General features: G+C 32.3%; 1 protein-coding gene across 1 annotated transcript in view; it reads left to right on the forward strand.

Moving 5' to 3' along the window:
* The window catches only part of LOC126879573 (zinc finger protein 239-like), a 29,086-nt gene extending 11,956 nt beyond the window's left edge, over positions 1–17,130 (forward strand). Inside the window, exons 2-3 of the mRNA XM_050642742.1 lie at positions 11,895–13,559; positions 13,809–17,130. Coding sequence (XP_050498699.1) covers positions 11,895–12,574 — 680 coding nt within the window. The 3' untranslated portion in view covers positions 12,575–13,559; positions 13,809–17,130. The remainder of the gene's footprint in view (positions 1–11,894; positions 13,560–13,808) is intronic.
* Positions 17,131–18,525: the final 1,395 nt, after the last annotated feature.

Here is an 18,525-nt window from a genome sequence, read left to right on the forward strand (position 1 = left end):
ATACAGTGGAACCCCGATAAGTCGGTCTCCGATAACCCGGAAGTCCGGCTAACCCGGACCGATTTTCATTAGACACAAAACAAACATTTTTTCACTTTGACTGAGCTTTTTACCAATAAATAAACAATACTGTATTTGTAAATAAACAATACAATACAACAAGTGTACGTAATTTAGATGTACCTACTGTGCATATGTATTTCCAGTACCGGCGCTAGGGTATAAGGCGCCCGCCTGCCAAACTAGCATAGGCGCCCTTCGGTTTCTTTTAAATCACTATTTTTTATAGCACCCTAGCATAGGCGCCCTTCGGTTTCTTTTAAATCACTATTTTTTATAGCACCAGCAGAAAACAGCTCATTTTGGCACCCCCCAAACAGGGGCGCCCGCCTGCAGTGCATCCCTTGCAGGCCCGTTATCGCCGGCCCTGTGTATTTCATGTTTTTGTGATTATAATGTGTATTTGTTTATTATTTAGATTATGTCTTCTATTCATTTTTACCATATTCTCCGGCTAACCCGGATTTTCTATAACCCAGATCAGCTGCGGTCCCGATTTATCGGACTTATCGAGGTTCCACTGTATGTATTTCAATTTTTGTAATAAACATTGCACAATTGTTTGTCAGTGATTTCCTCATTTTTTGCTACTATCGTAAAAGAGGCATTCTTATTCTAATCTGAATAAGTAAAAATACACTTGGTCTTGTAATGTAATATGCCTTGATAAATATTTTTTCTACGAGCGTGCAAAAATGTCTACTTTCGCGCACGCGTTTTAGTTTAGAAAGTTTTACTTTTCCGCACGCGTTTTACTTTTCCGCACTGCATTTAGATATTTTAATATGGCCTTAAAATAATTATAATACATGCAATAAACTAATATTTAGATATTATTTACTATTGTATTTCAAATGTATCTTATTGTGTTCCTGTTTTAATGAAATTAACGCGACAATTCGATGAAATAATTTTTTTTTGTTTTGATTCTGGCCTTGGTTTAGAACCTTTAGCCACGTAATTACATACATATAAAATTATTATTCGTTCATACAAAATTGTCCAGTAAACACTTAAAAATAAAGAATAATAAAAAATAAAGCTTACAAATAACAATGTCTACTTACTATGTTAATAAATACAACTATGCTTATTATTTTTTTCCACTACGATAGGAACTAAACCCGATTCATCCTCTCGAAGATTTAGAACCTCTTAGTGATTTTTTTGAATATTTTTTTAATTATTTTTATTTTTTTTTTATTTTTTTATATATACTTTTTTAATTTTTTTTAAGAAATAAAATTATTTTGATATAATATTCGAAACTCAAATCGGTAGACAATAACAGTCGTTTCGAATCATCGTCATGGAAATCAAGATCGTCGTCATGCTAACCAATTATGCTGAAAGTTTGGTTGTGACAACCTTGTCAAAGAATTAATTTTTGTATGTATTTTCATATTAATTAAATTAATTGATTAAGATTTAATCATTTAAAGACTCGTAGAAAAAAATGTTGTTCCTAACTCTTGCAGAAAGTCTATTTTCCGCACTCGACTGCTTGCCGAACACCCGCTTCGCGTCGTTCGGCAAACTGCAGTCGCGTGCGGAAAAGTATGACTTTCTGCACTTGTTAGGAAAATAACTCAAATAGTGAAATAATACATTTTGGGCTTGTAAAAATCGATCTATTACATCCTTATAGTTTTTCATTCTCAGTGACCAAGAAAAACCTAGAAGTTAATAATTGTATTTGAATCTATTTTACCCCATTTGGGGTTTCCGTTTGGAGACGTCATTTGGAAGTGACAAAGTGTTTAATTAATTATTAAAAACTTTAACATTTAATATGGACTATGCGGGGAGACATAATATAGAGAAAATTGACATCAATATAAATAACACATATGACGGTAAATCAAAATTTCTGATAATTCTACAGACAATGTAAGAGAACATTTCCTACATCAGTGCAGTGATGTAGGGCCTTTTCATGTATGTATAGAAAATAATACTCCGAACTTTAAAGGTCAGCTTAATGCTATCAAAATTGGCGACATTATACTCTCTAATTTTTCGAATTTAGATAACAAAATTACTAGTATTGACTCAATAGGCAAGAATAGAATTAGAATAAAATTTAAAGATTATCAATCAACCAATTTGTTAATCAATCAAAAAGCTTGCTCATTATTTACAAACAACAATTTAGATGTTTACGTTCCGAAGTTTATACTCCATAGACAGGGTATAATTAGGGACATAGATATAGAATTTTCAGAAGAATATATCAAAAATAAAATTAAACAATACGATATGCACTGTAAGTTCGAAGTAGTTTCGGTTAGAAGAATAAATAGAAAAGTAGAAAAACATATCGAAGATAAAACAATAATAGACAAAGTTCCAACAAAATCATGTATTGTTAATTTTAAAGCACAAACTCTTCCTAAATATATCACAATTAATAAAGTGATTAAAGACGTCGAACCCTATGTTCAAAAAGTTTTACTATGTTTCTCTTGCCTTCGTTTTGGACATCTTGGATCACAATGTAAAGCACGTCCTAGGTGCAATAAATGTCATGATTTCCATAATACAAAAGATTGCACAGTAAATGAATATACTCCAACTTGTTTCAGCTGTCAAGGTAACCATTTGACTACACACCTAAGTGCATGTCCTGAATTCTCTAGACAGAAACAAATTAAGAATACTATGTCATCATTAAATCTAAATTTCTTTGATGCATGTAAAAAAATTCCGAAAGTTTCATATGCCAATATTGCTGCTAGACATAGTAGCTCCTTCTTGCCAACCAATTCTAATCGGAATGAGCAATCCTACCAAGTAATTCCAAATCAATCTGCTTCACCCGCAAAGAAATTCTCCTCACAAATGTTCCTCAGCAGTAATCCAGAAAAAACAAATTTTAAGCGACACCGTCCAAGTTCTCCCAATTCTTTGGAATCAGCTAGAAAAGAAATAATTTCTCAAGAACATATTCCTAGACATAAAGGTGGTATCTATAATACATCTAAATATACAGAGCATACAAATACAACAAACTTGTAGACACAAAGAGTACCATCACAATTAAATAATGTAATTTTAGAATTAGTTCTTAATATAATTAGTTCATTAAAACTTACTGAAAATTTGGACAAATCAAAAACAGAGATTATGCAACAAATTAATAAATATTTAAGTACGGCATCGATCTCACAAGAAGACTTACTATTTCAAACATCATGTCAGACACAACTAACCCTATACATTTTTTACAATGGAACTGTCGCTCAGCAGTTTCTAATAAACCAAATTTAGAAGCCTTACTTTTTCAAAAAAATTAATATGTGGCCATGTTATCAGAAACATGGTTTAAACCAGGAAAATTTTATAACTTCTCAGGTTATAATTGCTTTAGATCTGATCGCCCCGATGGATACGGAATACGGAGGCTCAGCAATTTTAATTAAAAATAAAATAATTACAGAAGAGATACATTTATTAGATAATTATAATTTTACTTATACTTGCATGGCTGTTAAACTTTCGTGTAGCAAGAAAGCTATACATATAATATCCATATACAAAGAACCAGGTAATAGAGTAACGGTTGAAGAATGAGTCAATTTTTTTCAACACATTCCTTCTCCATTTATCATTGGAGGGGACTTCAACGCTCACAATGTGGCATGGGGTTGCGAAACTAATGATATTCACGGTAAAGTTTTATTAGAGGCGATAGAACAATGTAATCTACTATACTTAAATGATGGTTCTCCAACTCTTGCACTACGTTCCAGCATAGGCGTAACCAGGATGATCCTAAGGGGGGTTACAACTACCTGAAAGGGGGGGGTACAACTACTGGAAGGTCTCTGAGGGCTGTGGTGTTAAGCGTATAGAGCTCAAAGTACATCCCAATGGGGGGGTTATAACCCCCAAACCCCCCCCCCCCGGTTACGCCTATGAGTTCCAGCCCATCAGCAATCGACATAACAATATGTACCCAGGACATTGTATCTAAATTAACTTGGTCTGTTATTCAAGATCCACGTGATTCTGATCATCTTCCCTTGATCATCGCCTTGGAAGACTCGGAACGAGCAATACAACCTGGTGACAATACACACCAAAGATGGAATTTACATAAAGCAGATTGGAATTTGTATTCATCGAATTTTTATTCGGAAAAACAACCACAAACTTATGAAGAATTAGTTACCGAAATAAACCGATGCGCAACCATTTCAATTCCAAAATCATACAACAATAACAAATATCCTACAAACAAACTACCAAAACCATGGTGGGATAATAGATGTGAATCAGCTGCAAATAACCGCAAAACAGCATATAGACGTTATAAAACAAATCCTAATCTTCACAATCTAATCGAATACAAAAAATTTGATGCCTTAGCAAAGAAAACTTTTAAAATTAGAAAAAAACAAACTTGGATAAACTACTGCGAAAGCCTAAACTCCAACACTCTAATCAGCGACGTCTGGAAGAAACTAAATCGCTACAAAAACCCAAAGAGTCCAATAAACTTCCGATAAACACCGAAGCTGTATGGATAGAAGAGTTCCACTTTAAGATTTCACCTCCTTGGGTTCCAAGTAAAATAAATGAAACTGCAGTTACCGTACCCAGAGAAAACTTCAGTCTAGAGAAACCATTTGAATTATGGGAATTAAATCATGGACTTAAACAAAATAATAGTTCATCTCCAGGGATGGACTGTATATCATATTCTATGCTATATTTTCTGCCTACAGAATACAAATTATTATTACTACAAATTTTTAACACTATATGGCAAAACACAAATTTAATTCCCAAAGCATGGAAGGACTATGTTGTATTACCTATAAAAAAGCCAGGAAAGCCAGATAACAAAGTTGAGTCTTACAGACCTATACCTTTAAGTTCCTGTATACTAAAAACTCTAGAAAGATTAATCAAAAATCGGTTTGAATACTGGCTTGAGTCCGAAGATATCCTCCCCAAATCTCAGTACGGCTTCCGAAAATCCAGGTCTACACACGATGCTCTCACTTCCCTAGTCTCTTCTTTACTGGTCAATTTTACAAATCAGGCGTCGACAGCTGCAGCATTTATAGATGTAACTTCAGCGTTTGATAACATAAATTTAGATATTCTTTATAAAAAATTAGTAGATCTTGAAATTCCAGTTAAAATTTCAAATTTCATTGTATCCTTGTACAAGAATAGATGGACTTACTTAAAAATAAACGAGAAACTTTTACCACCAAGGTTAACGAATATAGGTATACCACAGGGTAGTATTTTAAGTCCACTTCTCTTTTCATTGTACAATATAGATTTAGAACAGATAGTACCTCCACACTCTAATATTTTACAATTTGCAGATGATGTCGTGTTGTACCTCCCATTCTTCCCTAGACATTTGTAGGCGTCAACTTGAATTTACATTAGATTGTGTAAAAAATGATTACTATTCTCTAGGCTTATCCATATCAACCACAAAGACTGAAATTTGTTTTTTCTCAAACAAACGCCAAATTCCTCAAGGCACCTTCAAATTAGGTAAAATAGAATTTCCGATCAAAAATTGTGTTAAATATCTTGGGACGTATTTGGATCGTAAATTATTATGGAAGGATCAAATTCATTCTACATACTGTATTATAAAGAAATCAGAAAATTCTATGAATATCCTTAGAGCTTTTTGTAGAACCGGTTGGGGAGCTGACCCGAATATTGCATTGCTATTCTATCGCTCAATGATTCGACCAATTTTCGACTATAGTTGTCATTTATATGGGTCTGCGTCAACAGGATATCTTAATAAAGTTGAAATCCAAAGGAATAAATGTTTGAGACTTTGTCTTGGTTACTTAAAATGTACTCCTATTACTATTATTGAAATTGAAGCTAAGGAACCACCACTTACTCTACTCAGACAGTTCTGTACAGATAAGTTTGTAGCTAGAGCTATCTCAAAAAACGTCAGTTACTTAAGAACTATTCGTAACTTGAATATATTAGATTTAAGCCACAAATATTGGTGTACTAAAAAAACCCCCATATATGTTGAAAGCTACAGGAAATTGACAATGTATGAAGACCAAATGTACAAAAATAAAATACCTCCAATTTACACTAAACCTCCTGAAACTCTATTTTCCAAGGTAATACAAATATATTACATGGATTCAAACCTTCCAGGCAGTATTATCAACAAAATAATTAAAGACAGGTGGCCTATGTTTCAATATATTTTTACTGACGGCTCCAAAATTCAAAATAAAACCGGATGTGCAATATATCACTGGAATTCTGAATACAAAGAATCATGCCGATTGCCTAATGAAGCTTCAATATATACTGCCGAATTATCAGCTTTATTACTTGCGTTAAGATATACCGGGTGGTGAATTGGAAAACGGGCCATAGGAAACTCAATGTAAAATTCTAAACTGTTGAATTCCTGCTTCCCTAATTATTTTACATCAAAAGTCATAAGAAACTATTTGTAGAGAATTAAAATCTGTATTGAAAACAACTGTTAATTTTGTTCTACAAACAATAATTATGTAAAATTTTGTAAAAATATAATACAATTTTCAGAGTAATACGCCAAAGTGAGACAACACACAGTGCAATAATGTGTATAAGGTTGCATTTGGTGACAACGAAGTTATTATATTAACAATTTGAACTGTCAGTTTTTTTATTTATTTCATCATTTATTGTTTAAAACGCAATAAAGTTGATAAGATACCCTCAGGGCCGGTTGTTCGAACGCTAATCAACAATGATCATTATCAAATAATTAATTACTGTCAATGTCAACTTTAAAAACATAATTAATTACAATTCTGAGACTATAACCAATTAATATAACAATAATTATTAACATAATTAATAATAAATCTCATAATTGTAATTAATTATGTTTTCAGCAACCCAAACAAAGTTGACATTGACAGTTTTGGTGACAGTAATTAAATATTTGATAATGATCATTGTTGATTAGCGTTCGAACAACCGGCCCTTAGTTAATGAGAAAGTATTAATAATAAAGATATTTTCTTTAGTCAATAGTGTGCTCACTGTCAGTTAAATAGTAACGTGCGACCTAACATGCCCACACATACCTACTGCGGTAAATACATTATATTTTTCAAAATTTTGGACTCTGTTTAAATCGTAGAACAATTGTAACTTCTGTTTTTAATACAGATTTCAATCCTCTACAAATAACTTCTCATGACTTTTGATGTAACATAATTAGGGAAGCAGGAATTCAACATTTTAGAATTTTACATTGAGTTTCCTATGGCCCGTTCTCCGATTCACCACCCTGTATAGCCTCTATTGATATGGACAGTTATATCATTTTCATTGATTGTAGAAGCATTGTGGACAAACTCACTTCTATCCAATCGACAAAAAACCTAAACCACATTGAGATAGAAATTAAGAGTCTATATTATGATATTACTTCCTCGGGCAGTTCAATTATTATTTGTTGGGTTAGAGGACATTCTGGAATATTAGGAATGAAGAAGTCGACAAATTAGCTAAATCTGCAGCATTAACCAAACGAAACATAAACAACATACTTCTACCCGTAACCGATATAGATAATATCAGTAAAAACAATTGCAAAACAAATTGGCAACGTTTGTACAACCAAAGTACAACGGGAATAAATTTTAGAAATTGCCAACCACTATTTCCCAATGAGAGATGGTTTAAAAATGAGTCCAATAGGTTATTTATAAAAACATTAAATAGAATAAGATCAAATCACGCACTGACCCCAGCATACAAACACAGCATAGGTATCAGTGATAACCCATATTGCGCCTGTGGTGGAATTGGAGATCTACAGCACCTCATATTGGAGTGTAGACAGTACAGACAAAATATTAAAATAATGTATGAAGAGTTAGTTGATCTAAATTGCCCTTTACCTATTAATTTAAATGAAATTATTTTTTCAAATAATAAGCAGACTTTAAAATGTCTTTACAAATATGTAACGTCCTGTAAATTTAAATTTTAAATAGGCTTAGGTAATAAAATTAAAAATAATTGTAAGCATATCACACAAAATTGAAAAATGTATCCATGAATATTATCTCTCTCTCCTGTCGTTTCCCCATTACTGAGGATCGTGATTTCTTCCAATATTCCTAACAATGTTTCTCCATTAGTCTCTATCTTCAGCTGCTCTAAGAACTTCGCAGAATGAGTTTCCAGCTGAATGCTTGATTTGGTCAGGCCATCTAGTTGGTGATCGTCCTCTTGATCTTCTCCCCGGAACGTTTCCAGAAACAATTAATCTCTCCAAACTGTCGTCACCTCTGCGAACCACGTGACCAAAGAATTGCAGAATTCGTTGCAGACATATTGTGGACAGCCTTTTTTTAATGTTCAGTTGGTTTAGAATGGAAACGTTTGTCCTATGAGCTGTCCAAGGTATGCGCAACATTCTTCTCCAGCACCACATCTCAAAGGCATCAATTTTTTGGCGCTCGCATGCGCGAAGAGTCCAAGTCTCTGCTCCGTATAGAAATATTGATAATACAAGGGCATTCACCAGTCTCATCTTGATATTTTGAGAGATAGATCTGTCTTTCCAAACTTAAGTTAGGCGACTCATCGCATTTTTTGCCATACCAATACGTCTCCGAATTTCTGATTCACAGTTACCATCGTTAGTTATACTAGACCCGAGATAGACAAAGGTGTTTACTATCTGGTATTCCTGTAATATGTTAGTCAGTTGAATAGTGTCAAATCTGTCGACCACCATTATTTTTGTCTTAGCTTTATTGATTTTCAGACCAACTTTATTGCTTTCGTACTCAACTCTTCGTAGAAGATCAAACATTTCTTGCTCATTTGCTGCTATAAGTGTAGTGTCATCAGCAAATCTTAAATTGGAGATTTTCCTACCAGCTACTGTTAGTCCACCGGCCCATCCTTCTAAAACCATCCTCATGACATGTTCACCATAAATGTTAAATAAGTCAGAATATTATAACACACTGTAAATTTAGACTATAAGTAGGCTTAGATGATTAAATTATTTGTTATTGTAATACCATACAAAAAACAAATGGTCTGGCTAATTGGCTAAGCCAAAGCCATTATAAAATAAAAAAAAAAGGAAAATAACTATTACTGATACGCATTTTGAAATAAATGGTGTTTCATTTAATGCATATTTAAATAAAAAGTCAGTATGTAATGTTAAACTGCTATTATAAATCTCCTTCTGGTAATATTAATAGTTTCTTTAAATCCTTAGAGCCGGTTTTGGAGAAGATAGTCAAACTTATCAAAATATTTAATTATATAACATATATACCTAATATATATTCTAAAACGATTTATATAAAATGAATTATAACTACAATACACTTGTAGTCCAGAAAGCCACTGCGCATCCGCTAGGAAAAATATTTTTAATTCGGATTTTTTTGCACAATCCTACTCAAAAAGGACCCCTTTTAACAAATTTGCATGTTGAAAGGACCAAAAGTTAGTCAAAAATTTTTTAAACGTTTTTTTTTGTTTTTTTCCTAAAATTATTTTTTTTGCATGGAACAAAGTTTTTTGAGGTGTTTTGGATCATTCCAAACAGAAAAGGTCTTTAGTGACTTTTCTCTAAAGTTGATAGTTTTTGACATATAAGCGACTAAAAATTGAAAAATTGCGAAATCGGCCATTTTTAACCCTCAAAAACTATGTGAAAAACTGAAAATTTGAATGTTGCCAAGGTAGGTGGATATTCTTTAAACATAGATTGATGAAATCCCGAAGAGTTTTTTGCAATTCAACTTTTAAAACTCCTTTGTTTTTTAATTGCTAATAAAGCGTGCGCGACGGTATTTTCCACCGTTGCATGTGTATACAGTATGGACAGTATGGTGCAAATGAAAGGAATAAATTCGTTATTTCGTAAACCGGCGACTTTAACGAAAAATCCCGAAACAGGTCGGTTTTTATTTTTAAGTTATGGTATTGTGGCATATATGGTATACTAGTGACATCGATTACGTCATCACGTCCAGATGGATGACGTCACTAGTATACCATATATGCCACAATATCAAAATAAAAATCGACTTGTTTCGGGATTTTTCCTTAAAGTCGCCGGTTTACGAAATAACGAATTTATTCCTTTCATTTGCACCATACTGTATACACATGCAACGGTGGAAAATAGTGTCGCGCACGCTTGATTAGCAATTAAAAAACAAAGGAGTTTTGAATATTGTATTGCAAAAAACTCTTCGGGATTTCATCAATCGATGTGTAAAAAATATCTACCTACCTTGGCAACATTCAAATTTGTTTTTCACATAGTTTTTGAGGGTTAAAAATGGCCGATTTCGAAATTTTTCAATTTTTAATCGCTTATATGTCAAAAAGTATCAACTCTAGAGAAAAGTCACTAAAGACCTTTTCTGTTTGGAATGATCCAAAAAACCTAAAAAAAACTTTGTTCCATGCAAAAAAAATAATTTTAGTAAAAAAACAAAAAAAAAACGTTTATTAAAAAATTTTTGACCAACTTTTGGTCCTGGCAACATGCAAATTTGTTAAAAGGGGTCCTTTTTGAGTAAGATTGTGCAAAAAATCCGAATTTAAATATTTTTCCTAGCGGATGCGCAGTGGCTTTCTGGACTATTATAGAAATACAGCTTTTACAAATGTTCACTTAAGAGCGTAGACACACAATTTCGTGCCAATGTTTTTTAAACGCATTCATTTTTTCAAATTAAAATTAATTAATTAAAACAAATAAAAACTCTCTCAAATGAAAATTAATTAAATATAAATAATTATCTCAAGATAAATATAAATTTATATAATAAATAAATAAATAAATAGTTTATTTACGGTTATACCAATTACAATCATTAAATAATTCATATCATATTAACAGTTTTAGAACTCAATAATAATTACATACAATTTACACAAGACAAATAAATAGAATAAATACCTAAATGACAGTTTACAGTGACAGCCTACATTGTATTTTAATAGTTATTTATGATATAAGTGTTAAAAGTACACGTTTAAGGCACGCATGTGAAAGTTTGCAGAATTAGCGAAGCGAGTTCTGCAATTCACATGAGTGCCTTAAAAATGTACTTTTTAACACGCATATTATACAATATTTTTTCTACAAACGTAATTACAGGACAATATCTACAATAGTTATTTATGAAACAGTTCGTGAAGTATGCTTTTTGCGAACGCACGCGATATTTAGAGCACGAGCGACAACGGAGCGAGTCGGAGACGTAATACAATGCGTAGAATCACTAGGTTTGTTCTTTCTAGCAACAGTTTTAAACGGTTTGAAACCATCAGCGAATAGTAGACCAGCGCGAGTAGAGGGGATAGCACTGCTGACTGTATTATGTTCTCTCACTGACCAACTGTTTAGTGACGGTTTCTGACTAGTTTGACTGTTTGCTAGAACAAACCTATTATAATTGTACTTAAGATTTTTTTACGGTGTAGGTCGTTAATACAGGGTTAGACGAGATTTTTCTGGTCTCTAAGTGAGATAGAACTTTTCAATAAATTAACGTATTTCTGTATCGTTACAATGTATACTTAATATCTAATCATATTTTGTAATTCTAAAACGTTTTAGTCTTGTTTATTATTTTAATTCAATTCAATGTTATGCTTGTACTGTTATTGTAATTGTATTTCAGCTCTGTTGTAATAAAATATATTTTCTCTTTTTATAGAATAGGTTGGCCGTAAACAACTGATTATTTAGATTGTAATAATTTTAGTATACATATTGCGGGTATAATTTTTGGCGAAAAAATATATGTTAGTTTTTATTTTAGGCTTTCCTCAAGAGGAGAACACATTGGATAGTATGGAAACAATACCCGTACATACATATAATAAAGAATTACATATGAGTCAACCCGTTGAAGAAAATACATTAAAATGTGAAATTTGTTATAAGCAGTATTCGAGAAAATACAATTTAAAAGTACATTTGAGAGTGCACACTGGAGAAACGTCTCACAAGTGTGAAATTTGTTTTAAGCAGTTTACTACAGCAAGTAATTTGAAAGTACATGTGAGAGTGCACACTGGGGAAAAACCTTACAAGTGTGAAATTTGTTTTAAGCAATTTAGTCAAACAAACGGTTTAAAAAAACATATGAGAATGCATACAGGAGAAAAACCTTTTAAGTGTGAAATTTGTTTAAAACAGTTTAGAGCAGCAGGAGCTTTGACAACACATGTGAGAGTGCACACTGGTGAAAAATCGTGTAAGTGTGATATTTGTTTCAAGCAATTTAATCAACCAAGTAATTTGAAAACACATTTGAGAGTGCACACTGGAGAAAAACCACACAAGTGTGAAATTTGTTTTAAGCAGTTTAGTCAATTAAAGGATTTAAAAAACCATTTGAGAGTGCACTCTGGAGAAAAACCTTACCAGTGTGAAATTTGTTTTAAGCAGTTTAGTAGAGCATTTGTTTTGAAAACACATTTGAGAGTGCACACTTAGTTTAGTGTGCACTCCAGTGATGATTTCCAATCTTCGATAGGAGTGTGTAGCGGTCACGCTACTGATCCTTTTTAAATTAATCACATTTACTGTCCCTTTACGAATTTCATTTTGGAGACGCCTATGGGAATCGCCCAGTTGCCTACATTCGCAACGTAGCGAGAAGAAAGCATCGCGCATGACTTTTTATCGGATCTAGACAAAAATCGATTTTGTCGATTTTGACATCAGTTTGGTCAAACTCTTTAAATAAGGCAGACGCCGATATTGAGATTCTTCTCATTTTTAAGTGGAATTGAAACCAGATTTTAGATGGAAATCAAATAACTATAAGCATCGATTATAAATATTCCACTAGATAGCTCACCTCTTGGTAACCGAAAGACGTATCAACAACTAGATGGCGCTACTCGAAAACCGTATCGAGATTTCTCATTCTCTCTTTGACTTGCGAGGAGGTAGGAGTAGTGTCAGGGCCGAACTTACCCTATAGGTGTATTAACAACCGAAAGACGTATCAACAACTAGATGGCGCTACTCGAAAACCGTATCGAGATTTCTCATTCTCTCTCTGACTTGCGATGAGGTAGGAGTAGTGTCAGGGCCGAACTTACCCTATAGGTGTATTAACTGTGACAAGTGTTGTGACAAGTTATAGCAAAATTAAAAAAAAAGACTCACATTTTAGATAAAATGGCCTCTGTAACGCATAAGTGTGTTTACGCGGGATGTTTTGAAAGAAACGATGGAACAAATAATAATATATCTTTGTTTAAATAGTCCCTGAAAGACGTAGAGCGCACAAAAATTTGGCAAAAAAACTGCGGAAATATTGATATTATATTGATGGATATCAGTGACCTGAAACAGAGGGTAATTTGCCAGCATCATTATGCAGTGGAACATATTTACCAAAGTGGCCAAAGAAAGTTATTAAGGAAAAATGCTGTTCCTCTAAAATTTGCACAGTTAGCAACTGATTTAGGTGAGTACTCAACTTTGGAAATATTTTTATGTTTGCCTAATGCGCTTTGTCAATGAGAATAATACTATTAAAATATATTTTATATAAAATCAGTTGATATTGAGTGATTTATATATTTTTTATACAATTAAATCAAAAGAGATTTTTTTTAAATATGAATGCGTTGTTAGTATCACTCCAGAAATAACGGAGATGCTTGTTTTGCTTTAATTAAAATTACACATACATTTCAATGATTACCTATTTTAGGTGATACCCCACCAGTATTATGCTTTACATACGTTTATTGCGGTACGAAACGTAAAAGATCTACAAGTGGCGATTGTATGGTTAGGTCAACTCCATCGCCTAAGAGATCAAGTAGTAGTCTCAGTGATATTTCCAGTTTTGATATTAATTTGCCCACAAAACTTGAAACTGAATTGACGGAGAAGGTAAAAAAATTGGAGTATCAAGTAAATGCTTTAAAGAAGAAGTGTCGTCAGAAGAACAGTCAGCGTTGTAGAAGAACAACAAAAAACAGAAAATCGACAACCAAATTCATGATACAGGTACTGTTAGAAAATAAAAGCATATACGTGCACACTTTTGTTAATATGCAGTTTTCACACAAAACTCGTTCACAATGGAGTCACAATGAAAAGGATTTAGCTCTGGCCATTTATTATAAGTCTCCTAGTTGTTAAAATTTTTTTAATTAGATCTCTTAACTTTATATTACCTCCAGTAAAAACAATTCAAACTTGGTTGCGTGTCATAAAATTAAGAACTGGTTTAAACATTTCCCTAATTGACAAGTTGAAGAAAAAAGCAGAGACAATGGATCAATGGGAAAAAATTTGTGTGTTAATGTTTGATGAAATTTCTTTGAAAAAGTAATTGGAGTACAATAAATTAGATGACATTATAGAAGGGTTTCAAGATTTAGGTGCTTTAGGAAGAACAAACAAACTTGCCAACACAGGTCTGGTTTTCATGATGCGCGGCTTGCTACATAAGGCTACGCGGCTTGCTACAGGTGGTCCAATACATAGCGATAACTTGAAAAACATTGTAGTTGAAGTTGTTTCAAAATTATAAAATATTGGGTATACAGGGTGTCCCAGACTAATTTACCCACGCTATATCTCTTAAACGAATAGAGATTTTCGAATGGGACAAAAGGTGATATATTCTACTTGTAATACACTTTAATATGGCGTACAAAAAAATCATCCCCTAAATAATCATCCCTTAGTTACAACCCCTAACTTTAATTTTTTTAATAGCACCCTGTATATTTTTTTATAGTTTTGGATGTGGTCTTTTATCGTCTATTCAACACATTTTTTGAAAATAAAATCGGTTCGTAAATAACCTAGAAACTATAAATTTTGTGTCCCAGACTAATTTATCCAGGCTATATTTCTTAAACGAATAGAGATTTTCGAATGGCACAAAAACTGATCTATTCCATTTGAAATACACTTTCATATGGCGTAGAAAAAATTCATCCCCTAAATATTCATCCCTAACTTACAGGGTGCTATTTAAAAAAAATAAAGTTAGGGGTTGTAACTAAGGGATGAATATTTAGGGGATATTTTTTTTCTACGCCATATTAAAGTGTATTACAAATGTAATGTATCAGTTTTTGTCCCATTCGGAAATCTCTATTCGTTTATGAAATATAGCCTTGATAAATTAGTCTGGGACACATAGTTAACAAAACTAAACTGATATTTTCTTGGTTATTTACGAACCGATTTTATTTTCAAAAAATGTGTTGAATAGACAACTAGTCTGGGACACCCTGTATACCAAAAGTGTTGTGTGGTCAAGCATCTAATAATAGAGCTTTATTTAAGCTGTTAGGCGCATGTAAGGATCAGCCTGCAATAGAAATAGGAAATCAGAGGATTTTCACTATGTTCGATACACCCCACTTATTAAAAAGTCCAAGAAATAATTTTCTTAACAAAAGTTGACGTTTTTTGCCGATTCTAAACAAATATCGTGGCAAGATATTGAATACACATACAACATCGATAGAACCAGTGTGAGAGCACGATGCATGGTGAAAATAACAAACGTTCATATAAACCCTAATAATTTTCAAAAAATGCGTGTAAAATTAGCAGCACAAATTTTTTCCAACTCAATTGCCTCAGCAATATCAACAGCAATATCTGTAGGGCAGTTACACACCAAAACGGCTTCTCTTACTGCCGAATTTTTGAAAATTATAAATAATATTTTTGATGGTCTTAACAGCAAATATTGTAGTGATAGTAATCCAAACAGAAAGTCAATGTCAACTTTAAGCAAGTCAACTGAAAACTTAAAAGCAGGTTTAGAATATTTTTAAAAAATTAAAGTTTTTGAAAATCAGAAAGAGAGAAATAATATTCACTGTCTACACGGCTTTCAGTGGACCATTTTGTCAGTTTTATGTTTGTGGGAGGAACTTCAAAAATAATATAATGTGTCATATCTTTTAACATCTTTTCCGAACCAAAATCCTCTAGAAAATTTTTTCTCTATTGTGCGCAATAGAGTTAGTCTAGTGCGTTCATAAAAAAAACATGTGTTTTTACTTAATAACAGGCGGTAGCTGGTTTGTCTTTAGTTTCATACGTGGAAGAGAATGATGCTAGATCAAAAGTATGTGTTTTATCTCGTCAGGTATTAATGACGCACGGGTAAATAATCGTGGACTCAACTGAATGTTAAACTACACTATTAGCTTTAGTTTATATATACAGTAGATATTAACAAGTATTTTATAATATCAGGAAAACAATATCAGTATGTCTTAAAACCTTGGAATCATATGGAAACTTTTTTATTCAGTTTAGGGAAAAATGTATTATATTGATAAAAACTTGCATGTCCTAAAACTCAAAATGAAAGAATCAGTTGTCAAATATTATGAGTCGTATACCAAGTTTGTTAAAAAATATTAATTCTTCTCAAGAGTAATATACCTTCATTTTTAAAGCACTTTCATATAAATATGAACGTGGCTTTTAATTGTTCTCGACTTTTAATAATAAAATGTTTCGATATTGTCAATAATGAAAGTACTTCTTGAGAACAAGAAATAATAAATATCTTTTTTTCCTAAAATTTTAATTTTACTATCTTAGTTTGAAAAGAATTAACATTCAAATATACTTATTTACTTTATTTTGAAATATGATCTAATTAGTGATGTTTTAAACTTTCTAATCCTGTCCGTTTATCAGCTTTTACCTATTGTTCCTAGGCAGATGGCCCTCAACTATTTATATGTTGGAAATTCCCTGTCATTTTATCAAGATATATGTATACCAAATTTCATGCCAATCCAATGGATTCTTTAAAATTCGGAGGTTTTGCAATATTTTACCTGGGGTGAATGGGTTAGATCTGGAAAGAAATTCTGTATATCAACTTCAAATAGTTTATTTCGCATTAGTTCTGAAAATATCATTCTTTTACAAATTGCAAAAAATAATTTACATGTGAATTATAACTGCTAATTTTATTATGTATTTTCTATTTTGTTGTTTTTTTGTAGTGTATTAATAATTAAATAATTTTTAAGAAACCTCTTCACTATTTTTATTAATCAATTTTTAGCGTTTTATCTGAAGTAAAATCGGAATTCCAAAATAGAGATTACAATCGCGTTAAAATTATTTGTTAAAATGCTGAATACTACCCTTATATCGTTGTCTATTACGCCAGCCAAGCAACTCAAATTTATTTTTCAATCTTGGCAAAATTTCAATAAATGTCGCCACCGTCCAGCCAGTTAGTACTTAGACTTGAGGGGCAAAGAGGTGTAAGTGGGCGGAGTTTAACACTGAATTCGGTTTTACCTAAAGGTCAGGTATCTATGTAGTTATTAATCAATGCTATAAGGAAATCAAACGTCAGCTAATACCATCTACAAAACTATACAATCAAAATTAAACATTTTTTTGGACTTCTTAGCATCACAGAAGTGGAGCTACCGGCGCCTGCCTTCGTTTCAGTAAGTACATAATACATTTATATATCTCTCATTTCTTCGTTGTGAAATCCAATACATCATTGTACATATTCCGTCCGTTATCAGTAGTTATTAATTTTGATTAATAATTTAAATTTCAAGGTATAGCTCATATCCTTTATTCATTTGCAAAAGAACAGAAGGTCAAGTTTTTTATTGTAAATGCATAACTTTGATTATTGATTTGGTATCGCCGCTTATTTAGTCTACTAGTAATAAAGTTATCAGAATTTAATGACAAAGCAGTGTTCACTCGGGGTTTTGACTATACCTGCTAATATTTTTATTTATCACAATAAATTGAACTTAGGTACCAAGGAACCATCCGTATTCATTTCATATCCTATGTTCTCCCATACATCATCTTTCAAATTTCATCCTCATATAGTCCCCGTGAAGTGCTTAAAACCACAGCTTGGAAGCATACAGATTAATAGTATCAAGAACAAAGAAGGCATAGAGACCAATAATATAGAAGAAATTATACAAATAACACAAGAATATTATAAAAACCTCTACAATGCAAAACAAAAACCAACACAAGAAATCCTTAAGCAACTACAAATAAAAATAAAAAATGTCAATTCCGACTTACAACCAGAAATCAGTAAGATTGTGATAAAAAGAGCACTCAAGGAGATGAAGAATAATAAATCGCCAGGAAAAGACGGGATAACTGTAGAAATGCTAAAAAATGGTGGGAAAACAACTAGAGAAGTTTTGTACACACTTATGAATAAAATATTAATGACAAAACAAATACCCAACACTTGGAACGAAGCAGTAACATTGTTAGTATTTAAGAAAGGAGATAAAAAGGATCTAAAGAATTACAGACCCATAACTTTAGTAAATGTGATGTACAAACTATTAACCAAGATATTAACAAACAGATTAACAACTAAATTAGATGGATACCAGGCAAGAGAACAAGCCGGATTTAGAAAG

The sequence above is a fragment of the Diabrotica virgifera genome, chromosome 2 (genome assembly GCF_917563875.1).
Source record: "Diabrotica virgifera virgifera chromosome 2, PGI_DIABVI_V3a".
NCBI classification, from domain to species: Eukaryota; Metazoa; Arthropoda; class Insecta; order Coleoptera; family Chrysomelidae; genus Diabrotica; species Diabrotica virgifera.